This window comes from Pithys albifrons, chromosome 23, assembly GCF_047495875.1.
Source record: "Pithys albifrons albifrons isolate INPA30051 chromosome 23, PitAlb_v1, whole genome shotgun sequence".
Taxonomy (NCBI): Eukaryota; Metazoa; Chordata; class Aves; order Passeriformes; family Thamnophilidae; genus Pithys; species Pithys albifrons.
In genome coordinates, this window is record NC_092480.1 from 80112 (window position 1) to 104651 (window position 24540).

Consider the following 24540-nt stretch of genomic DNA (forward strand, 5'->3'; position numbering starts at 1 on the left):
TCTATTTCTCAACTCTCTTGGCCTTTGGAATAGATTCCCCTCATCATGAGCCTTCCAAAAGCAGGGAGGCACTGGGCTGCTGCTTGTTTGTCACATTTATTCTGAATTGTTTATTTATTTGATCTTAAAACTTCTTTGGGGGAATCTCTTATCAGGTCTAAAATGCGGCTGCACCAGTAAATAGGAAGCTCTGACATTAAAAGTAATTGACATTAAAATGTTGTGACATTAAAATTAATCATGTTTGATGGATGTTGGAGACCGAATCCACAAGGCTCCCGGGTTCATGTTCCAGCAAGCTTTGACATTCATTCTCCCCCTCGGTTCCTGCAGCACTTACGTAACTGCCTGATCCCAAAACCTCCTGCAGGGAGGGGTCACTGATTTGGAAAGGGGAAGGGGTTTTCTTAGAATTCACCACTTAAAATGGAGTGAAATATCTGTTTCATTCTCCACTCACTAAATTAATATCAGATATTCGAAACTGGCACAGAACTGGTCACGTTGGTCTCCTAATCAGCACCACAAGATAATGGAAGGGACCACTGGGATGCTGGAGCAGAGCTGAGGGAGGGGATTTAGAGCCTTTGCTCCCTGTGCCGTGGCAATTCCAGGCAGAAAAAACCTGGGGGGGGGAAAAAAAAGAAAACAAAAGGGCTCTTGCAGTGTAAATAGGGATACTTTTGTTGCCATTTTTAGTCATAATGGGGAAAATACTTAGATTTTGTACCAATTGTGCCAGTTTCAGGGGGAAATGCTATGAACTGCTGGTACTGCTCACGTGGCATCAGCACGGAGTGAAAAAGAAACCTGTGTGTTTTCCTTCAGGGCCTGGAGTTTCTCAGAGCTGGGGGGGATGTGGTAGAACCTGATACCTGTATTTTACAGCCAAGTTCTTGAGCAGCAGCCAGGAATATGGTGAGTGTCAGGAATGGCTCGTGGCTGCTCATTATTTCCATGCCTGCTCTGTGAAGCAAGATTTGGGTGAAATCCTGGCAGTTTTCTCTTCCTTTGTGTGCCCAGAGCTCACCTAGGGCAGCTTCCTCCAGGCATACAGGGAGAGGTGTAGCACTTCTTGCTCCCAGTACAATGTTTTCCAACTTCCTTTTTTAGCCATGTGAAGCTGGAGGAGCCTCAGAAAAATGAATGTTTTGGGCAAGAAGCCAGTTACCTCCTCACAGCCTGAGCTCTGGTCTGGCTTCACTTTCTGTCCTGTTTGGAAACAAGCTGATTTCTTAAAAACTTTTTTTGTGCTCTGTGTAGGGTTCCAGTCTCTGGAAGTCACCACGGTGGGCATATGGACTTTTTTTCCATGGTTTCCTCTTGGCACTGAGTGTTCCCTTGCATGACACTCCATATAGCTCAGTTTTATTAAGAAACAAAAAGACTGTGCCTTAAGTTTAGCTGGAGTTGGCCTGGTGGTTCAGGGCACTGAGAATTCCTGCCTTCTGTAAGCAGGCAGGTGAGAGGTGTCCTCTGTTCAATCTGACTTGTGTGGAATTATGAATTATAAATCTTATTCCCAACTGTGCCACTGCTTCCTTCTGATCTTGGTCAATCTTGTTGTGTCCCTAGTTATCCACAGGCAAATTCTGCTTTCAGTATTGTTTGGGATTGGGTTTTTTTCCTTTGCAAACTGAAAACAGTGATAATTGGAAGCTTCAACAATGGGCTGTGAAGAGAACACTGAGATTTTCACATGGGGGAGTTGGGATTTTTTTTGTCCTTTTCATTGTGCACTGTGCACAATTTGCTTTGTGGGAAGGTCATGTTAAAGATGTCTTTGCTTATGCAGGGAAAAACACTAATTAATTGACTACCAGTGGATGAAATCTGTAAGGTTTAAGTAAGTGAATAAGTAACCCTTTATTGAATGCACTATTTCCTTTTCTTTGGACTTTTCTATTTCTCTGGTATCCAAGCCCCTGAGAAATAATAGGCTGAAGTATCCCCAATTCCAGGATTCGTAAAGTACAAACAAGATAGAGAGGAGATTTTTTGATGACTGGGTTGCAAAGGTGCTCAGGACTGGCAGCTGTGGATGCCCTCAGTGAAGGGTATGAGGGTGAACAACAGCTTGGGGAGGCAGAGAGAGACCAGAGTGCACACAGTGATTTATCTGGCCTTTGTTCTCAGTGAAAATGCCTTTTTAAAGCAGGGGGGGAGAAGCTGTGTCAGCTCCTATTACAGAAAATGGCTTTTCCTAAAGAAGTCAACCCAGCAAAAACCCATGAGTGCTGCAGAGAGCAGCCCAATATTTTTGGTGGCTTTTTGTGGTAATTCTGGCTCAAGAACCCTTGGAATTTTTGAAGAGAAAATGGACCCATTGGAAGGCTAAATTGGGATGATACAAATTCCTTGCAGGAAAGCACATTTTGTGACTTTTGCAGAGATGGTAAATCCCGTAAGCCTGAGGTTATGGATTTCCAGGATCACAATCGGGAATGGAGCCAAAGGAAGCAAACTGGAGTGTTTGAGCTCCCCAGTTCTTGCTTTGCTTCCCTAAATTAGAGAATTATTGGATAATGTCAAGTACTCTGCTGAGGTAAATCTGAATATTTGCACATTTGTCTTGTCCATTCTTATGCCACTTTCTGTGGCCAGTTGATGATTTAGTTATTTTTCTGTCACTTTGAAATTCCTGTGTTGCCCAAATATATATTGGACAAAACCAAATGTTCAATAGTTATGTTGTTACTTGCAAAGTTGGGCAACCAAAAAACATCAGGTGATGTGTCTGATGTTTACTTTTCTTGTGTATTTTTCTGTCCACACAATGGAGAAAAGCTGGTGCTGGAGTAAAACTGGAGCCAGCTGTGACCTGCTCAGATACTGCCTGTAGAAAGAGAGGCTGAATTCATCAAATGAATTATGAGTTATCCCCACAGACCACCCATGCTGGGGGTGGTGGATGTGGCTGACAGATGGCTGGAGTTCAGAGAGTAGAACTTAAAATCACAGAAACATAGAATATCCTGAACTGGATAGGACTCATCAGGATCATCCAATCCAGCTCTGGCCCTGCACAGGACACCCCAAAAATCCCGCCCTGTGCCTGAGAATGTTGTCCAAATGTTCCTTGAGCTCTGGCAGGTTTGGTGCTGTGACCACTACCCTGGGGAGCCTGTTCAGTGTCTGTTTGACCTGCTGTGAAACTCAGAGCTTGTCATAGAACAGTATAAATTGAAAGAGTTTTCTGGAGGTCTCTGGCTCAAAGCAGGGTCAGTTTATATCAGGCTGCTCAGGAGTTCAGCCAGTCCAGTTTCAAGTAATTCCAAGGATGCCGATTCCATAACCTGTGAGCTTCTGCTCCACAGAATCATAGATGCTGAGTTGGATTGACTGTTCTGATAAAGAAATTTTTTCCTTAAATCTGATTGGAATTCCCCTTTTAAGGACTTGTGTCTCATCCAGCTTTGCTCCTCTGAGAAGTCTGGCTCTGATTCCTTCATCATTTCCTTGTTTCCTCTGTAAGCTTTACATATGCATCCCCGAGGCATGCAGGTTTTCTTACACAAATTGGAAGGGACAGGAGTGAGGAGCAGAGAAGATGCAGCTTGTCCAGGAAACCTGACTTGTGCAGCAGGGCTTAAGGTCCTCTTCTACCCTGAGCTGTCCTACCAGAAATCACTGTACCCCCTTTACACTCCTAGTGAGATGAATATACTGGGATGAGTCCAGTCAAGGGCCATAAAGATGATTGAGGGACTGAGTTCTGCTTGGAGCAGAGTATTGGACCAGATTATCTTGGAAGGTTCCCTCTGACCTCCTCTATCCTGTGATTCTAAAGCACTTCTGGTAAAACAGACATCAGTTTATGGCAGGTGTTACAGGCTTTTTGTTGTCCTCAACAGCAGTTTTAAAAGGGTCTCTGAAAGATTATACTTTGATCACAACAAAATCCAAAGTAGTCCTTCACAAGCTAGGAAGAGTGTAGTATAGTCTATTTTTTGTTGTCAGACTAAGTTTTTGCCATGATTTTCAATACTTATGCAACATCTGCTTTGTAAGTCAGGGCTGTTGATGAAAACAGTTTTTGATGTTAAGGAAAACCATTGGCCAACTTGTGGTGGGGACCTCAGCCTGAGTAAGGACACAGGGAAAGTTCAGTGATGCTTTCAAGTTGGTCAGGCCTCTTAGAAGAACTGAAAAGGAGGGTGGAAACTGAGACCCAGTGGTGGAGCTGGCCATGTGTGCTCCATTCCTCCTAGGCTTAGTTCTGTATACTCCACCTGACCTTTACAGTATGTTGCCTGATAAGATGCCTGACCTTTTCACATCCAGTTAGCAGATTGGTTCAGCTGTTGCCTGAATCCCATTTTTACCCTGCTCCCCCACTCCAAACTCCTCTTCCTTTTCAGCATCTTGGAAACCCTTTGCTTGCTCACCAGGGCTCAGTCATGTGCTGTAGCAGTCAGAAAGGGCTTTTTGTGCACTCAAAAGGCTGATACTCAACCCCTGCTCTCTCAAAGGGCTCTGCCTCTCCAGTCTCACTCAGGGCATCCTTCTCTCCAGGGAGGGATGTGTGCCAGGGAGCTGGTTGCTCTTTTGAGCAAAGGTCACAGGAATATTTGGCAGGCATGATGCTACATCTTCCCACTCAGGGTTCCCCCCTAGCAATGGCCCTGGGCTCTTACAGATCCAGTTGCTTTGCAGAACACTTGGTATTTGCAAACATGCAAAATACATGTAACATGCATTTCTGCTGCTGGCAGTGCAGTCCATGGCGGGCAGAGGAACATCTGCTTCCCTCCCAACCTCATTCTACTGCAGAGGCAGTTGGGTATGACCATTAGAAACCAGTTCAGGGTGGTTCTGAGCTGTCTAACTCTGGAGTAGCATCCCTCTTCCCCCCCAGCAGTTTGCAGGTTTTATTTACCTCAAGGTAAATATTTATTTATTTAACTCGAGGAATTCTGAAGCTTTGTTTCGGTCTTTCCACCTGCATGTTTGAAAGCCTGTTAAAACTGGACTTGAATAATTACACTTTGATCATGTTTCTGTTTCTGAGAGAAGTGAAATGGAAGTGCTTTCTGGTGTAGTCTTTATGCCTTTTCCACGCATCTCACGTGGCAACTTAATTCACGCTTTGAACATTTAAAGATTAGGGGTTTGATAAATCTACACTAAGACCAAAAAAGAAACAACAGAGGTTTATAAGTAAATAAATACACAGTTAAAAAAAAACAATAAACACACTTTTCAAGATGTTTTTAAATGTTCCAGAACTTTCACAGAAGTGAAAAAAACCCAGTATTTCATTTTCTTAGGCTGTTTCTTAGCCTGCAGCTGAGTAGCTGCACTTCACCAACTTTATTGTATAGTTATGTCCTTTTTAGGTTTGTAGGCTCTTGCCAAGTGGAACAGATCCAGAAGCTGGAATTTGGCCTTCAGCTCACATGCTGCAATCCTGTGGAGAGCAGAATCCTCCTCAGACTTCTGTCTCTGGCTTTTGTCAGTGCATGAGAACACCTGAGATTCAGCTGTTCCTGACAGTCACTGAAAATAAAAACATACGTGTGGATGCAGAAATCTATTATAGTTTGGGTTAAATAGCACTTCCCTCTTTCTGGTGTCTGATTTTTCAATGCTTTCCTGGATTTCAGGATCACTTGCAGCAGCTGTGTAGTGTTGTCAGTTGAAATAGCTGCTGTGCTCCCCTTTGGAAAGCTGCCCCTCCAAAGGGAGAATGTTTCCCAAATTGTGCTTGTCTCCCTCAAGTCAATGCAAGTTCTCACGAGTGCAGTATTCAGTCTTTTCCATGGCTTGCAAATGTTACTGGGAAGAAGCTTGGGATCATTTTGAGCACAGAGACTCTCCAAATGCAAGATCAGGCTGTTCAGTACAGTGTGAACTAATACACAGGCTGTAGAGCTTCAGTGAATTGCCTGCTTCCTAAAATGCAGTTGGGTGTCTTTTCCAGCATTTGCAGTGGCGCTTACATTCCTCAGTAAATCCCACTTGCTCTGTTTGGAACTCTGATTCAGAAAGTGGGATTTGGAGCTCCACCTCCACTCGTCTGAGACCTCAGAGTAATGTCCAGATGCCAAAACTCCTATTAACAGTGGAAAAAGTGAAGGAAAAGATGCAAATGTTCTCAGAGTCTGCTTGCAGCTGCTACACGGATGTGCCAAACTCCAGGGGAGACCCGGGGAGGGAACTGAACCATAGTGAAAAGATAATAAAGAACCCGATCCTCCTTTTTAATTCCACCTGATTCATGCCAAAGCCAGTGAAAGATGAGGACTAAGAGAATGATGTTTTGAGTTTTCTTGCTTCTGGATTGAGTAAATAAAAAGTCACTGATCTTAACTACTTATAGCCTTGGTGAGAATAGAGGCTGGAAATAACTGTATTGACAGTGGCTGTGACCACAACTCTCCTGGAGTTGAGCCACTGCTGGTCCTTGTCCTGTGCTCAGAGCTTGGAGACTGAACTTCGGATTCATCTCTGAAGTGTTTAAGTTGAATGTCTCATTCACAAGACTTCTGGGGGTGATGGGGAGGAGCTGCTGCTGTTCATTTCCTGCCTCAGGGCAGGCTGTGGCCGAGGCTTTGAGACTGAGTGGATATGAAAAGTGACAGAGTGCTAATACATTAGGCATTCATTTTGTATCATATTAGTAGTGCTTGTCGTGGGTAAGTGAGATGTCATACCCTGTTATGTGCAATTATGGGTCCACAACTGAACATCTCATGGATGTGCTAAGCAGGGACTGAAGGCTGTACCTTAAAACTACATCAAATGTTGTTGAAAATGAGATCTGAGAGAAAGCTGCAGGAAGAAATGAAGTTTACCTGTGAATACCTTGAGTTCACTGATACCTTTTTGGACAAGTTTAAAATAAGCTGAATTTCCACGATAAAAAGTAGTAGAAAAGCACAATTAGTTCACTGCTTTCTGGTTAACATCTTACACTTCACTAAGGGATTAAAAAAAAAAAGGAGAGAGGAATCCTCAGTACAATAACAGTTTTATTGGGAATCTCTATCAATCTCTCAAATCTCTTCTTCTCTCCCCAATTTTCAGTTACCTCAGCTGATGCAACCTACTCCTTGGATTTCAAAATGGGTGGAGAAAGAGCTGATGGACAAATACTATTTTGAAAACAGTTTTGTTGCTGTCTCTTTTGGTTTGTATTCTGGATTCTGTTTGGTGTCTGCCTTGGGCAGATTAACTTCATTTCTGTGTGCCTTCATTTGTATGTCTGTGAACTGACAGCAACAATAGGCTCCCTGGGAGACAGAGGCCTCGTTTCTCAGATAAAAGACATCCTAGAAATTATTATTGAAATGATCTTCCTTCTCATACTTTCAAGCCTCATTTGAAACCAGGAAAAAGGAGTGAAATTTCTGATGTTTAGGGAAGGAATGTCAAATTTTCTTGTCTTCCTCAACACAAAGCTTTAAGATACATAAAGCTTTGTATGTATCTTACCTCACAGAGATGCTTGAAGAGAAAGGGAATATCCGGCAGCCATAGGTGCTTCATCCCTCAAGGAATCTGAGATCTGCACTGACAAGGTCTCTGTACAGATCTAGTCCTCACAGCTTGAGAACAGCAGCTGCATTACTGAAAGGCTTGGCTGAGCTGAGTCACTGTAAACAGAAGATACCTGGACCATTTTACTGATAAAATTGCCTGGACAGAAGGTAAAGGGATTTCACACGTTCCTCTGCACAAACACTCTGTGAACCATTAAATTGGAAGATGCAGTTCTGGTGCCTTGTTTTCTGTTCTTGGGTCTCCAGGGATGTAAACCCACAATCTTCTATTTGCACTCGATTTTTAAAGTGCAATGAGAAAAAGGAAAGTTGCAGCACAAACAGAGCTGCTGTCTGGCTGGGAAAGCCCCCAGCTAATGGAATGCTTCAATAGGCTTTTTTCCCAATATTCCCAAGTCTCTCTAGCCTTTGCATGCAATTGTGTGGGTTGGTGCTAAAGACAAACTTTCTCTTGGCATTTTCAGGGACAGAATTTTACCTCTTCATTGTATGAATGTATAGGTAAGATCCTTGGCTGCTGGGTGCTGCAGGATCAGTCTTTCATCTGCCTAATCCACCAAGGAAACCCTGAATTTTCCTTGGGGAGTATTGTATTTTTGCTGGGGGTTTTTGGGAGACTCAGACTTGCCCTGGCTGTACCATCTCATTTAGACAATAGATGTGGTGCATTTGGACATGCAGCATGTGCACTGACACTGTGCTGGTAACAACCCTTCCTCAGATCATTTCCCTGGCTCATCCAAGACTGCCCAGGGAAGGATTGGTGGGCAACTGCTCATGATTCTGCAGCTGTTTATTTCTGTTGGTATCACCAGTCAAATTCCAGGTGCTCCTGCACTCCAGTTGAGTTGTTGCAAACCTCTCAAAGCTAGATGCTTTGCTTTGGGAAATGTTGTGTTCTGTTCTCCTTGGGCCTTCCTCACTCCTCTGCAGTTTCAATTCCAAACCCTTCGCGTCACCACTTGGAAACTCTGCCACATGCAAGATCTTCCCCTTTATTTCTGTTTGAACAGCCTGCTCAAGCCTCAGCCCCCAGCACATGTGGTTCCACTTCCAGAGCCTCTGCAGTGCTGTGTGGATGAGGACAGGGCTGGGCTGACCTCTCTGTCCTGCCACAGCCAGCCGGTTCCAGGGGGAGCCGCCTCTTATCTCACTTTTTTCATATTTGGGATGTTTTGCTTCCCAAGGAAATTCCCGCCACCAAAGGGAGGCGGAGGGGAGCCGGCTGCAGGCGGCGCGCACTGGGGCCAGGGCTCGGCCACTGGGAGCACTGGGGCTCTCGGGAGGAGGCCACCTCTGGCCTTCGTGTGTCTGCCAGCCAAGGAATACAGAAAGCAGATGTCCCAGAGCACGGCCTTGGCTTGGATAATTATCCTTAGGAAACCTGAACCGCCCCAGCTTCTCCTCCCTCATGCAAAGAATGCAAAATAGCTGTCTGTAAGAAGACACTATTATATGTTTTCTTGGCCCCAAATGCTGTCAGGGTAACTGTTAGGGCTGGTGTGGTCTGAGGATTGGTCGAGTGTCGACCTTCTTGGGTCCTCCTCATAGCTCTGGAATAAACCAACGTAAATCGCTGTCCTTTATCAAGAGCAGAAAGAGTCCAAGGGGGGATCAAAGCCTTAATGTGGCATGTCTGTCAGTACAGAGCAGCACTGGTGGGGGGAGATGTCTGTCAGCAGTTTAATTTTAAGGCCCACTGAGCCTTAAATACCTGACTGTCAAACCAGTCTGCGGAGTCTTTAGCGGTGAGCTGATTTAACTCCCAAGTCACACAAGCAGCTCTGAAAGTTTTGCTCAGGATGTAACGCTCTGGCCATAAAAGTACTTGTCAGCCTCCTACTTAGTCATGTAAAATTCTGAATTTACTTATTGCAACATGCTCAGGTTTTGCTCATGAGCACCGGATGGGGAACAGGGGGGAAAGGTTTTTGCTTCTTCATAAAGAAACTTAGTAAATCATTTCCTTCAAGACTCCAGCAAGACTGAACTCTTAACAAATGTGAAATGTCTTAAATTCCTGGAAAGAAGTGGTTCAGAGCTGCTACCAGATAGGCTGTCTTGGGCTTTTTGTGTTTAACTCTCAAACATATAATTTCTGTATATACATAATTTAGACTTATTCTGTTTTCAGATACTTTTTAGCATGAGAATAGTGAGGCAAAATTGCAGGATTGTTCAGCTTAAGGAAACCTCTGGCGTAGTTCCAAGGGTATTTATTCTCCCTGGGCTAATTTAAACTTTAAGTAGGGAGTTCTTGTTTATTTTGATTATTTTTACTAAAATGAGGTGCTTAAATGAGCAGTGCTGCCTATAACATGCAGCTGTTGGATGCACTGAGGTGTTTTTCCCTGGATTTTAAGAATGTGTTATTCAGAGGGCTACAGGGCCAAAAGTTCCTTCTCAGAAGAATCCCATTTGCAGATAGTGGAATCACAGATGTGAAAATGACTTTTAAGAGTATCCCAGGAAAGCCTCCAAATAAATCAGGCCACAGTGTTACTGGTTGCACTTGAGAGCTTGTCTGTAGGGGATTGTTCTTGTTTTCAGAGGGGATGTGATAAGCCCTGACATCAGGGGTTATTCACTGCTCCTGTCACACTCTCACCCAAGAATTATTTTGATATTAATGAACGAAATCAGACAGAGCACCTCTCTCAGGTGGAATGGAAATTGCTCAGACAGTGTATGAACTCTATGTGTGGATACCACTGGATTCCTGCTTTTGATGGTGTATGGAAGAAAGTTTTCCTCAGCAGCAGATTTGAGTCACTTCCCTCTGGTGCTAACAGAGTGTTGCAGTTAAATTACAGGTTGCATTTCTACTCCTCCTTGGACATCAGTGTCTTGGAATAGTCTGTTGCAAGTGTCATCTTTGATAAAAAGCCAAGATAAATTTTAGTAAGTGCAGCTGAAGAATAAACTTCAGAGGAGCAACTGAAACTTTTCAAGATCCATTTTGAATATTCACACCCTAAACGAGCTCAGTATAGGTATGGTTTGGGCCAAGTTTACAAAGGATGATTATGCACTTCTTGTGCCTTGATTCTCTGAATCTTTCCTAGGCTGTTTCTCCTAATGCCAGCAGTTAAGTGATACAGCACAACTTATTACTTTTTAAAAAGCATAATCTATTTTTAGCACTGCTCCCTAATTCAAACCTTCTGAACTTAATAAAAGATTTAAATCTGGAAGCTCTTTAGCTTTTAGGATGTGAGTTTGCCTACAAATAAAAAATGGCAGCAAAACATTTATTTTCACTTTGATTCTGCTTGTCTGTTTATGTATATTTGATGTTGGTATATATGTGTATTTGTGTCTATACATATACTTGTTATTGGACAGGCAGGAAAACAAAGTGAGCTTCATGTATACAAACACATGTGTAAGCAGGGTATGGATTCAGGCATGAAAACACTACTTTGGATGATGATAATTTATGATAAGGCCAAATACACAGTAGTCTGAGTTTACTCAGCACTTGCCACGTTACCCAGGAATGGCTCCTTCCCTCTACATCCATTTCAAAGGGCTGACTGCTGAAATTCAAACTCTCTTAAAATATAGTTTCAAAATTGGTAGTCCTTGAAAAATGTTGAAATGACTTCTGAGAAATACTTTAAGACTGACATCTTTCCATGAGACAGCTGTAGGCTGTTGCCCACATCTTTTTTCACTTTAAAATCTGCTGTGCTTGTGAGGCTGAACTGCCCGAGAGGGCTGAAATCTCCTCTGTGTGTCCTTCCCCTGCCAAACCTGTGCTTGTCCTGGGTGGCACTGCCTGTGTTGCCTTTGGGCTTGTTTAAAATTTTTGTTGCTCTGTGTTCCTTGGAGATTTAAACATCGGTGAGAGATGAGACAGTCTTTGTCCTTGTCTGCAGGGTGTCCTGAGTTAGAACAATAGAGGGAACAGTCAAACAAGGCAATGGTCTCTCCCCGAAAATACAGAACATCCTCTCCTTTGGTGTGGCACCGAGCCTGGCACTGCCACCCAAGGGGTGTTTTTAGCCTCATGGATAATGCTTCCAATATGCTGCAGTTCGAACACGCAGGAAAAACAATCCCACCTCCTTCTGAAGTCATGGGACAGGGGCTGAGCAAAACCTGAGCCAAGCTGGAAGAAGCGTTTCCCAAATTGCTGCTAACAGCACAAAGAGCTGCCCACAGGAAGGGGAAGAGGTTTTTTGGGTAAGAACTGCGGAGCCTGCATACATATGGCGTTACTCTTGGATCCGGTTTCTGGGAAAATCCTCCGTTGTCTCACCCACTGAGAGCCGGATCCAGCCCTTCAGGCACGGGGCTGCTCTGCCAGCGCTTTGGAAGGAAAGGGTCTGGAGCCACGTGGGCACCATCAGCACAGAAAGGGGCTTCCCGGGGCCAATGCCATTGCCATGCGTGTGTGTCCTGGCCAGTACTGCTGCAACTGGCTGGCCAGAAGCAAACACTCTCCTCTAGTAGCCATTTAAACGAAACTTAAAGTGAAAAGCATCTCATTTCTTTGACCTGTCCTTACAGGGTCTCATCTACACAAATACAGGCAAGTTCAGAGAGCGTTTATTCTTCTTTGAATAACAAACTGCTTTTAATTTAATAACTTTGAGGGATCTGCATATGTTTCTAGCTTCTTTTTGAGGCATATACCATAAATCCCAGCAATTATCTAAAGTTAAATTTCCATTTCATCACTGCTTGTTACAGTGAGAGCCTTCCCAAACTATGGAAAGCATCAGGTTTGTTCATGTTGAGCTCTCTCTGGATTTTTTGTGGGTAATTTCTGTAACTGGCACCTATTTGAGTACTTGAATGAAGCTGTTTGAGCTTCCTTTTCACCATTCACAGGTGTAGGTGACTCAAAGGAAATAAAATGAGGATCTTATCTAGAACACCTGCAAAACATAAACTTCTTTGTGAGCTTATGGGCATTGTTACAGAACTAATAAGGCTTAAAGAGACAAGTTGGGGGGGGTTAATAAGACTTCAAAAAATAATATTATAGAAAACTATGTATGGTGCAGGAGAGTCTGGTTATTGGTTCAATGGTGAATCAGCTCCATATTCTTTCTGATTGCAGGTACTTTTGGGAAAAAGGAAAAAACCCAAAAGGGGGAGGCTTTAGAAATTTATAGTCACCGTTCCCCTGATGATGGTGGCTTTAGATGATCACTTTAAAGGCACAAGGCTCTTCCTTGTATCCAGAGATGTTTGCTGAGGGCAGCAGGAGTATGAGCTCTCCTAAAACCAGTCTGTCCGAGCCAGAAAAGAGTGAAAATGATATTTCTTATACTCTCTTAAAAGGTGATTTATAATGCTAATCAAGACTTTTAATGTAAAATCAAGTTTCAAACTGCAGCATATCCTGTCCTGTGCACACCCCCCCTCAGTGCTCCGCTGGCCCAGGGCTTTGAAAACGTTGCAAAATATGAACAGTCCCTGTCCTGGTGGTTAAATGGAGGTTATTGATCAGCCAGCTAATGAGGGCCAGCCCTAATGAGGGCAGGAGCTTCAGGGGAAAGCAGGGCTCGTACTGGCCACAACGTGTAACTGTATTTGGCAGATGGAGCTTTGAGACCAGCAAATCCAGCGATAAACTGGATTACTTTTCCCTTTAAAGAAAGCAGCTGATGTGGTTGAAAAGGAGCTTTCACTGTCATCAATTCATGCCACGATCAACGTAGCAGAGGAGAGCTTATTCCTTTGCAAGGCTCCACCTGTTTTACAAATCTGTGTGTTCTGTATAGGTGCATAATACCTTTTTATACTATGTTTGGGAAGTATAAATTAGGAGCTGAGGGATGGTCATGGTAACAATGCAAAGGCGTCTCTGAGAACGGGAGAAGGAACAGAAGGAATTTTGTAAAAGCAGACTTGGTCCTGAGGAAATAGAGCTGAACAAGTGTCATGTTGGATGTAACATTTTCCCTCTATTTTTCACTTAAAGGTAAAGGGAGGGCTCAGGATTCCCTGTTTAAATACAAGTATAGGAACAAATTCAGCCTGTGTAAGTGGAACTTCTTAAGCTCTTGCTCTGTAATCCCAGGGTTGAGTGTTCCGTCACACACGTGACTTCCCAGTGCTGTGAACTCTCCAGTTTTCAGCAGTTTCACAATATTTGGCCCAAGAAACAAAACATTTCATCTCACTTCATTTCAAAGGGAAAAAAACATGGCTTTAGATTTTTGTCTTGAACAGCAAAACTGAAGAACAACCCAACTGTCCCCTGAGGATTCAAATCAGAAAGGCAGATGGCATTTGTGCCCCAGAAATTACCTTATGGAAAACACTGGTAGGAAATTTTGGTTGGGAAATAATTGATTTGGTGTCAGAGCAGACCTGGGGGATCTCTTACCCCAATGCTTGTGCTATTCCATACCTCTGAGCTTATGGGTCGGTTTTAACTGAGTTTGAACTTACCATGGTGTGTCCACATTTGGAAGTTGGGGATGGGCAAAGCCAAGAACTGATCCCCGATTTTTGTTCAGTTTTAGCATGGATGTAGTGCTGAAACTCGAGCAGAGAGTGCCTGACACCGTGCAGATTGAACATCGTATTTTTCTGCAATGCATCATCTCCTGGGCCAGGTTTTAGGGCGTTAACACACGTTTTGGGTTTCTTGGCTAACGTTTAAAGGGCTCTGCTTCCCTCTAGTGGGTCCACTTGGCACTTTCCTCCCCTTGTTCATTCTATTTAAAATCCTGACAAACAGTTTTTGATAATTTATATTTTTTCTTGACGTTGCTGTTCAAAGACACTTCCCTGTTCTACTTGTCCTACGCTTCTTAAGTTTAACCCTCTTCTCCCTAGCCTTGTCTTTTATTTCCAGTGCTGAAATACATGAACATCACTAGGGAAGAGACTCCAAGCCTTGTCAGACTGACATTGGAATAAAGTGATGGGCTCTGAAGGATTTCTGTGTGGAAATCCTGCTCATAAATTAAGGTAATAAGAAGTGAAGGCAAAACTGAGGTGGTCATCTGAAATTTTGAGAGCACAGAAGGTGTGGGTGTGTTGACTTCTGGAGTGTGAAACCATCTGCTCTTCCTGCTTCAGTATCAGTGTGAAAATGCCTTTGTGTGTAGAGATGACCCCTTGAATCAGCTGCAATCTGTCCAGGAAGCCAAGCTGTTGGGGTTTTTTTTGATGCTGTGAAGCAAAAGAAGAATACAGCAAAACCTGGCTGGTAACACTCACCAGGGCAGAGATGCACCCTGACCTCTGACATCTGTTTTTCAGCTTCCTGTTCTGTTTGGCTCTCCAAGGCTCAGACTGAGTTTAAGAGGGTGGCTGAGGAAAATGTGACATTGCCTTGTCATCACCACCTGGGGCTCCTGGAGCAGGGGAGTCTGGACATCGAGTGGCTGCTGCACATTTCTGAAACTGTGCAGAAAGCGGTAGGTTAGATGAGAAAATCATCTTATTTCTTCCTTGACACCACCAGCCATTGATTTAGCAAGATTCCTGTGATGATCTTTGCAAGTTGCTCTGACGACCTCAGCCATGTTTAGAAAACACAGCTGATATAGAGAGATTTATCAGGTATAAAAGTTATTTGATATTCACACATGCTGTGTTGGAACAGGTTCCGTTACAATTAAGGTTTCTTTAAATGTAATCAGTCACCACTAGATAAAGTTCAGAATTGCCCTTCAGGTGTTCAAAAATGACCTTGGATTTTGTAGGCCCTGTTTCTGAATCCTCAGTTTCAGGAAAAAATACAGTAGTTTACTACTCACAAAGAGTAGGTCTGCAGTATCTTACATCGGCTGAGCCAGACCTATAGACTGCTTTGATACATTGTGACATGAGCTGATGTCTATTTTGACAGCGGTATAAATGCTCCAGTGTAAATCTCTAGCATAAGTACACTTTATGTATCATTTTCAGGCTAGAAATCCAGGTTCAGTTTTCCACAGGCATCCTGTGTGACCCTCAGCAGTCACTTAACTGTGCAGAACCTTGGTCTGGAGTTCCTGGAAACGCTTTATTTGTCGTTCTCTGTGCAAGTACAACTACCACTGGCTGTCAGTGCCTATCTCTGCCCCTCAGGTGATCACTTACTCTGGGGGCCATGTCTATGATGACCTGAATGAGGAGCAGAAAGGACGTGTTTCCTTCACATCCAACTTCCTTGCTGGAGATGCCTCCTTACAAATCATCTCCCTGCAGTCCAGCGATGCAGGGAAGTACATCTGCAAGGTTAAAAATGCTGGGCGGTACGAGTGGTCTCGCATCACCCTCAGGGTGGTAGGTAAGGACACTTTGTTGTTCTCCCAAAGAAAAAGATTTCCAGACTCACTTCCTGCAGGGAGATTTATTTCGCAGGGTATAAATGCACAAAGACATCTCATGGTCAGGTTTCACTGTCCAAATCTATATATGCCTTTGTATTTATTGGCAATGGACAGGCCACAGGAAGAGGCTAAAGAGTGAGTTTGAGGTAAGTGATTATCCACAACGTCATATGAACTTTTTTTTCCAAATTATCACTATGATCTCATCACTCAAACTGGGCTGATATTCTGGTTTAGCTGGTAATCACCCTGTCCAGATCTCCTGCAGTGGATTGTGAGTTCATGTCCCAGGACCCCAACCTGATCCAAGTCAGTGGAGGTGACAAATAAACTGCCAAATGACTATTTCCTTTCCCTGAGTTCAGCTTCTACATTGGCTCTTCCATGTACACTGTGATCCTGTGGAAGGAGTGACGTGTCCTGACAGATCCCGTCGGGAGAAGGAAGAAATGGAGAAGTAGAGGGAGGGAAAGGATGTTCTCTAAATAGTGCCTGGAAGAGGAACATGGTGACAGAGCTCCACTGAGGCAAACTGCCACTATTATAACGGCACTCCTATGGCTGAGGAGTAGCACACAATTGAAGCTTAAGTCCCCTAAAAACCATCACTGGTGTGATTCCTTAATGCATTCCAGAGAAGGCAGCTCTTGGAAGCCGCTTAAATGACAGACCTTGCGAACGATAGGGTTTATGCTGAGAAAACAGCCTGCTGTGTTTGCATGACCTGTCTTCTGTTGCTCCTAGAGAAACCTGCCAAGCCAAAGTGCTGGCTGGAAGGAGAGATACTGGAAGGGAAGGAGCTGTCCCTGCAGTGCCGCTCTGCCTCTGGCACTGCCCCCATCTCCTACCGCTGGGAGCGCATCAACGAGGAGGACAGAGTCGAGCACCTCCCACCCAATTCCAGAGTCAGTAAGTTGGGCCATTTCCTCAAATCCAGAGTAAGTAAGTCGGGGCATTTCCCAGAAGCTCTGGGAAGGCTCAGAGCAAGACAATGCCAACGTGGACATGCACATGGACAGTCAGATGCTTGCTCTAAAAGTGGGATCAGTTGGTGGCAGTGTGAGTAATGATCCTACAGCTCCTCTCGCAGCTGCAGCTGGACCTTGTAGGGTCCTCCACCCTGAGCACAAGGAGGTTTTTTTAATGCTTTATTGAAGGTTGACAAATGACCTTTTGATTGTCCTGGAACTGATTTGATGCAGAAGTTCAACTTGTGCTTCTGTGTCCTACCCACGGTTAAAGTTTCTTACCCTGTTTGATTAATCTCAGTGGTGTTTTCCCTGTTTCAGACATTTCTAACCCCGGGCAAGTCCTCCTGAAGAACCTCACGCAGATGAGCACAGGGTTATACCAGTGTGTGGCCACCAACGAGGCTGGGCAGGAGAGCTGTGCTGTGCAGGTGACAGTGCAGTGTAAGTACTGGCACGGACTGGTGTTCACACATCACATGAGCTGCTTCCCACCTAGGGCCACACCTTTGCCCTTTCAGACTTTAATCCCATAAAATAGTTCTTACTTACTCTTATTTATTGCAGTTAGGATTTGCACAGCAGGCCCCTGTATAACCTAAAGCGATAAAAACATCACAGCCTAAAGTGATAACTTCATTTGGTCTCAGATGTTTTGGTCTGTTAGAAACGTTGATTTTCAGAATGATTAATGAAATACAAGGGGACAAAACTGAGTTAGAGGTTCCCGAGTTTGCAGCTTTGATGTACTTCTGGCTGGAGTGATTGGACACTATTCTCAGGTATAATCTCTCTCTGGCCATTCCATCATTCCAATTCCAAATTATGCATCTGTTGCACTTGGGAGACTAAACAATCTAAAGAGAGCTGGAAACGCTGACTGTTACATGAAATAACGTGCAGGATGAAAAGCAACTTTGACAGGTTTTAATTCAGATCTAATTCTGTCCCGAGCACTAGAGGTTAAATTCTGTGTCCTACCTACTGATTAACCACTCAAGGGTGTGTGCACCTCTTGGAACCCTTCTTTGCATATGCATACCAGGAAAAGGTGGAGTTTAGCACTTAGAAATCCAAACAATAGAGTCCAGAAGCTCTCAAAGGAGATCAGCAGGAGCTGGAACTGCTGTGATAAGAGACTAATAGAGAAGTCTCTTCTTGGAGATTCCACAGCTTTGGAACTTTTCTGCCCAGCCAAGCCTGAAATACCTGGAATATGGTCACGTAGCAGGGAAAACCGGTTTGCCTCAGGCATCTGAAGTAAAAGCGTCCAGGCAGCTTTTCTGCCAATTGAACTGAATCGGTTTCCCACCTCACTTGGATTTGCTAAACCCTCCGTAGGGACGAGCCTTAAGAAAACAACGTTCAGCCAAGCCCAGCCTAACCTATCAGAAGTTGTCACAAAGTATCAACAGAGAAACGTCTCATCTTTGCTCTTAGGGATGAAAATTCCCACGCGCAGGATGGTCTTCCTTTCTTTCTCTTTCTTCCTCTCTACCCCAGCTCAGGTCACTTTTCTCCCACGATTAAATAATTCATTGTGGAAATGGGTTGTAGTCATTTCAGGGTAAATCGAAGGGAGGAATAAAATCCTCACGGGGAACCACTCAAAGTTCAAACACTTCTGCCTCAGGAACCTGCTTGGTGCCGCGTTTCGCAGTGGGCTACCCCGGCCGCACTCTCTGTGGCTCTGGGCTCATAGCAGAACACTTTTTTCCCTTCCCCATTCCATTCTGACCCACAGCTGAAGGCACAGCACTTGTGATCCCACCCTTCCAGAGCTGATTGCTTTTCTGTCAGCTCAGCTTTAGTAACAATGCCTGAAGATAAACTGGTTCAGCTTCTAGGTGGAGACACACCTAAATAAATACAATAACATGCTCTGTTCCGGTTTGCTGTAAGTTGTAGTGGGAACTGGAACCTGACCGTGCAACTCAAGTGAGAGTTTATCACCTAATACATTTGTTTTCTGGACAACAGATGCCCAAAATATCGGCATGATCGCTGGGGCAGCGTGTGGAGTGGTGGTGGGACTCTCCCTCCTCTTCCTGGTAGTGAGGCTGACCTTAAGGAGGAAAGAAAAGAAGAGATATGAGGAAGAGGAGGCACCAAATGAAATCAGGTAACGCCTTTTACTTAATCCTCCACCTCCCACAGTCCCTTCTTACAGTTTCACATATCTTTTCACTATAGATTACAGTAACTGTAAGTAGGTATAAGTGTTGCCAAAGTTTGTTCTAAAAAGCTTTTAAAGTCTCTGTGAAATACCACTGACAAATTTCTTGACTTGTGAGAAGCTTTGTGAAGACTTTCCAGAAAATTAGATTAAACTTCCCCTCCTCCCCCAGGGCAAATCAGCATAAAACGCATCAAGCTGTTCTTTCTCACATTTGGAATTCACCATTTTAAAGCATTTGCATAATCTTTTATGGTATTAAATTCAACCCACTTGTCCATTGTGGCTCTGAGATGTTCTGAGGTTTTTACTTTTTTTTTCTCCTCTTTCTCCTTCTCTCTCTCTCCTCTTTTCTTTTTCTCCTTCTCTTTCTTTCTCCTTTTTTTCCTTCTCATTTCTTCCTTTCAGTTGCAGTTTCTATTGGAAATGCTCTAAAACAGGCAGGTTCTCTCTCTTCCTTGAGTCTTTTGAACAACTGTGCTTCTGGATTTAGCTCAGGATAGCAATCCCCTGAGCTGTGTGTGAAGGGAGCAGCCTCAGCCCAGCAGTGCTGACACATGTTCTTAGAGCTCATCTGTCCCAGGCCTGCCCCTCAACTCCCCTAAGCTGAGACTGGTCTCCAGCCAACCCAGCCTAAACTCCTCAGGAAGGAAAGTGCTGGAAGGATCTATTTCCAGGAATGAGTTTGAGCTGCTCCCGTCCTGGAAGAAACAACCTCCTTGCCTTGATCCATCTTTGTTTCTATTTGTACAACTGCCCTCATATGACATCTATGCACCATTAGGCACCTCTGTAATCCCCTCAGCAGCTGATTCCTCTGCCTAACAGTCAGGCTGCCAGCATAAAAGCAGGGTCTGCTTATTCCTTCCCTTCCCTTTTTCCTGTTTGCCTTCACATCTTGCATGAATTTTCAGTTTGAGCCTCACCCTCTTATATCACCTTTTCATGCCTAACTGTTACATCCTCTCTTTCTTTCTCTCTCTCAGGACCCAGTTCTTGCACTTCTTTTCCTTCCCACAGGTTATTTTAAGCAGAAGAACCAGTTTCAGCTAGTCTTGCCCAGGCCATTTCTCATAATGACTAAGGATTACAGAGCAGACAGTTCTATCTGAGCTGCTTGCACCAACATTTAGCGTTCGCTCCACACACCAGAGCTGCACGCACAGAGCTGGTCGTGAGCTCTGGGTATTTATTCCAAACCCATTTGACCAACAGCTCTGCATGGCTACAGGAAGTCCAGCACACAAAGTGACATGGCACAGAATTCAGAAAATAGATAACAGAAAACAGATTTCTGGGCAGATTTGGTGATTTGCAGCCTCAGTGGGCAAGTGCCTATTGCAGTGTTGAAATGAGTGAGAGGTTCTGTTCATGTGATGCTTAAGCCCTGTTGTCTGTTTGGTTGCAGAGAAGATGCAGAGGCACCCAAGGCCCACCTGGTCAAGCCCAGTTCCTCCTCCTCTGGCTCCAGGAGCTCTCGCTCAGGTTCCTCCTCCACCAGGTCGACAGCCAACAGTGCCTCCCGCAGCCAGCGGACTTTGTCCACAGAAGCTGCTCCCCATCTCACCCCTCCCCAGTACAGCCAGAGGGAGATGGAAGAGAAGGGGATGGAGCCAAAGAAAGTTGACTACAACAATCTGATGAAAATGGGAGCGACACTGGCCATGGTGCCTGCCCAGAGCCGGGCCTTCCAGACCGTGTGACCCTCGGGAGTCTCCTGCTGCCCAGAAACACTTCACACACCACCAGCCACGTAGGAACTGTTAGATTAGCTCGTTATCTTCCTGGTCAGCTTAATTTTAATCACTTGTGATTCTTCACACCACAAGGAGCCCTTCCACTTAATTCTTGTACACCTTTCAGCACTGAGGTTCGATGCAGGATTTTCTTTTATTGAAGAAAGATACATTTGAGGGAAAAGGGAACTTCTTTTTAATTTTTTTTTTTTTGGAAATGGAACTGAGCATTTAAAAACTACAACAGCAAAACGCTGGACAGATGCAAAGAAGCCAAACCTCAGGATTTGTTAAAAGGGATCAAAAGAGACATAAAGATGCATAATATTCCAGAGAGGTTTTGTGGGGAGGAAGAAATATCTTATACTGCTTTTGGAGAACTCTCTCAGATGCATTGTCTTATCTGAAGATTTTGAGGGCAGGCCAGTGTCCAGCCTCAAGGGGGACTGAAGGTGCTTTGCTTTACATTTTCTGCATTCAGTCTTCTAGTGAAACACTTTTGGAGACTGTAACTGAAGTGGAAATGAAAGGATCACTCAAAAAGGTCAAGAGATGCAGTATTAAGGCATGTGTCTGAAACAAACTCTGCATTAAAGATAAAGGACCCTTTATATCAAGAAAACAGAGGTGCTTTAATTGCTAGAATAAACATATAGATGCACCCAGAGACAGGGCCAGGAGCCTGCTCTGCTTTTATGGCCAGCACTGCAAAACCACAGGAACCTCACTGGAGTGGTGTCTGTGGTAAATGAGCCTTAGTGAGACGAGAACTGAATCCAGAAGGGAGGCAGTAACTCAGGAGGGGAGAACCACTAATCTACCAAAAAGCCTGGATGAAGCATTTGGAAGACACCTTTGTTACTGGCATGTGGTGAATTCCCCAATTTTGAGGTTTTAGAAGCCTTATGGAGAGCTCTTACCAAGACTGAATGAACAACACTCTTGAGGTGACCTCTAGGCAAGGCTAAAAGATAAGAGGACAAAACACTTGGGGCAGGTAAACAAGCACAATGCTGCTTCCACTAGGAAATATTTGTATGCATTGTCCCATTCATGCACCAAATGTTGGGCCATGTGCTATAGTTGAGGATTAAACCTTTAGTGAGACCATTAAAACTGCAAGAATTGTAAAAAATATTTTTGTAATTGCAGAATAAACATTTCCAAGGAATATAAAGTCTTAACACTTCAAGCTGAAGGCCAATAGGAAAGGATGGGAGATGGGGACAGGCTTCCTCTGGAGACGGATGCATAGTTCTGTCATTTATATTTTTCTCTGAAGGACTTGGCTCTGACCACTGCTACACACAAGACACTGAGCTTGTAGGTTCTAGATTCCTGTATTCCTGGTCTGATGATTTTCTGTTAAAAAAATGAGGGTGGGTTTCTTTTTTTTCCATTTGAGGGAGGGCAGCTTTTCTTCAATTTGTGAGATGAGTCGAGAGAGGATGGATCAGCACAAAGAACTACAGATCTATAATTCTTTCACTCCAGGACTGTAATTTATCTCCTTTTTTGACTGAGCACCAGAATTCTAACTTCCTCACTGGAGATCTTAGGCAACCTGATCAAAGCCAAGCCCTGCTTGGCCTACTTCCATGTGGGAAATAGTTTTCAAACTTACCCTATACCATGTGAGAATTTCTCTTCCTGGGAGCAGTCACCAGATGTACCAAAATTTCACTTGCTTTCTCTACCCCTGAGTCAACCCTTGGCAAGACAAAGTACTGATGTGCAGGGAAGACAATCCTGAGTCACAAGTTTAAGAAAAGGATACCTGGTACGAGGTGTTTGATAAGCTATTGCTTCCATGACAGCTCCTGGTGTTGCATACTCTGTCATTTTACTGGAGAGTTTCCCTGGATGCTCCAGGAGCACATTCCTGATTTGGAGCAGCAGCTCTAAGTGCCTGTGATTCCTCTGCACTTGCTCTGTTCCTGAGCACTGAAGGCTCAGGCACTGCAGAGCCCTCTCAAGCCACTCCAGAGCTGGGAAAAGCCCAAGAGCAGGAGGAGTAGGATGGCCAAAGCAATTTGTGGCTTCTATGGTTGCTTACTGTGCTTAATGTCACGTGTGCTGCATCTGAGGACCCTCATCCTAGAGTGCTTCTCTCATGCCTGAGCAACCAGGGTGACAATTCCAACAGCTGAGTTGGTCCAGCCTGAGAACCAAAGACTGTGGGTAGGCTTTGAGTCACAGACCAGACCTGAAATTAGCAGGGAGGATCCTCTGTCTACAGCCTGGAGGCTAGGAGAATTCACCAGCCTGCTCCCCACAGAGTTTCTGGAGGCCTTTGGGAATTAGCTGCAGGACAGATCAGCTCTGGCAACCCTTTCCTGGGTTACTCCTTGCCATCAGTCTGCCTGCATGGGCTGAAAGGTTTATGAGCCTTGGTGAAATTTAGGTGGAGGAATCACTGAAGCCTGTGTGTGATCATTCCTGGCTGTTCCAAGGCCTGTTGGGAAGGAGGCAGTTCAGGTGCCTGCCATCCAGGTATCTGCACACTCCCCTGGACAGAAACCCTGCCAGAAAAAGCACTCCTTCTGCCATGCAACAAAGGTGTGTGGCCCTGCTTAGGAAATGAGGGCATCACAATGATTTGAAATCTGAAATGGTGTGGTGTTTTCCAGCCCCCACATCAGTGATCTCCCAGGGGAATACATAGTCAGTGCTGCACTTCAGCTGCCAGCAGGAAACTGAGGGCAAAGTTCATTACTCAAAGGGAACAGGAAAAAGGCATCATTCCAAAGGTATTCTATTTTCTGAGCTCCAGGTGATACCATCGGGAGTTGCATAAGGGAAGCAAATGAACTATAAGCCAAACTCTTTGTAAAATAGTGTATTAAAGCATTTACTGTCATATACCAGTTATTACTAGTGTGATTAAATGCAGATCATGTTATGTAGCTTTCTTTCGTTTCTCAGCAGCTGAACTAAGCTTCCATCTCTTCTACCTGTTATAATTGGTGTACTTGTACTGTGTCTGAACAACTCAGAGGAAACCAAATATTTATTATTGATTCCTTTGAATCAATGATTTCATAATTTTTTTTTGGTTGGTTGTTTTATAAATAAAGGTGCTGCAGCTAAAGTGCTGCAGCTCAACTGAACTTGCACCGTGCTCCATCTTCTGTGGTGTGATGTGTTAAATGCTGTCAAGCTGAATCCAAGGGAAAAAATATGGAGTTAAAAATACCCCTTTTAAGCTGACAAGGACTATGTGCATATTTGCATGGAAAGCATGGGGAAGCTGGTCTTTTTCCTAGCTATATTTCAGTCTAAGTTACATGTCATGGTATGAAATATGGGAGACCTTGGGTGTATCACAAAACCAGTGTTTTTTCTTCCATGTAGCTGTTTCACCTGAGATATTTTGGCTGAGGATGGAGGTGGTAAATAGTGCCAGCACAGACATAAACCCCTGGTGACACTATCCTCCCACTCCTGTGACCTTACTGCTGACCCACCTCGTGTGTTCCACTGATCTCATGAGCTGTGAGATGACAAGGAAACCTTGAACAACCACCTGACCTGTGCTCAGACAGTTCAGATCTTCTCTGCAGATAAACGTTTTGAACCAGGCAACAGGAATCTCTAGTGTGGGAGCTGTAGTTGGGATTCAGGGTAACTGAACCGTCATTATGGTTGAGTTCTCTGAGCCTGCTTTCCCTGAGGGTGTTTTGAAGAGGCCTCCCCACATCAGCAATCCTGAAACCTGGGAGTAAAAATTGCAACATAATCAGATAGTATTTAAAAGAAAACACAGGGACAACACAATAGTCTCATAGGTGTGAATGGGCTGTCCCTGATTCATGAAGAAACACTTTCCCTGGCTCCCACTGGAGCTGGTGACATTAAAAATTCCGA

At 44.3% G+C, this 24540-nt stretch overlaps 1 protein-coding gene across 1 annotated transcript in view; it reads left to right on the top strand.

Annotated features, from left to right (window-relative positions):
- The window catches only part of CLMP (CXADR like membrane protein), a 40951-nt gene extending 17157 nt beyond the window's left edge, over positions 1–23794 (top strand). The window contains exons 2-7 of the mRNA XM_071576392.1: positions 14736–14893; positions 15549–15750; positions 16538–16702; positions 17083–17205; positions 18742–18883; positions 20346–23794. Coding sequence (XP_071432493.1) covers positions 14736–14893; positions 15549–15750; positions 16538–16702; positions 17083–17205; positions 18742–18883; positions 20346–20640 — 1085 coding nt within the window. The 3' untranslated portion in view covers positions 20641–23794. The remainder of the gene's footprint in view (positions 1–14735; positions 14894–15548; positions 15751–16537; positions 16703–17082; positions 17206–18741; positions 18884–20345) is intronic.
- The last annotated feature ends 746 nt before the right edge of the window (positions 23795–24540 follow it).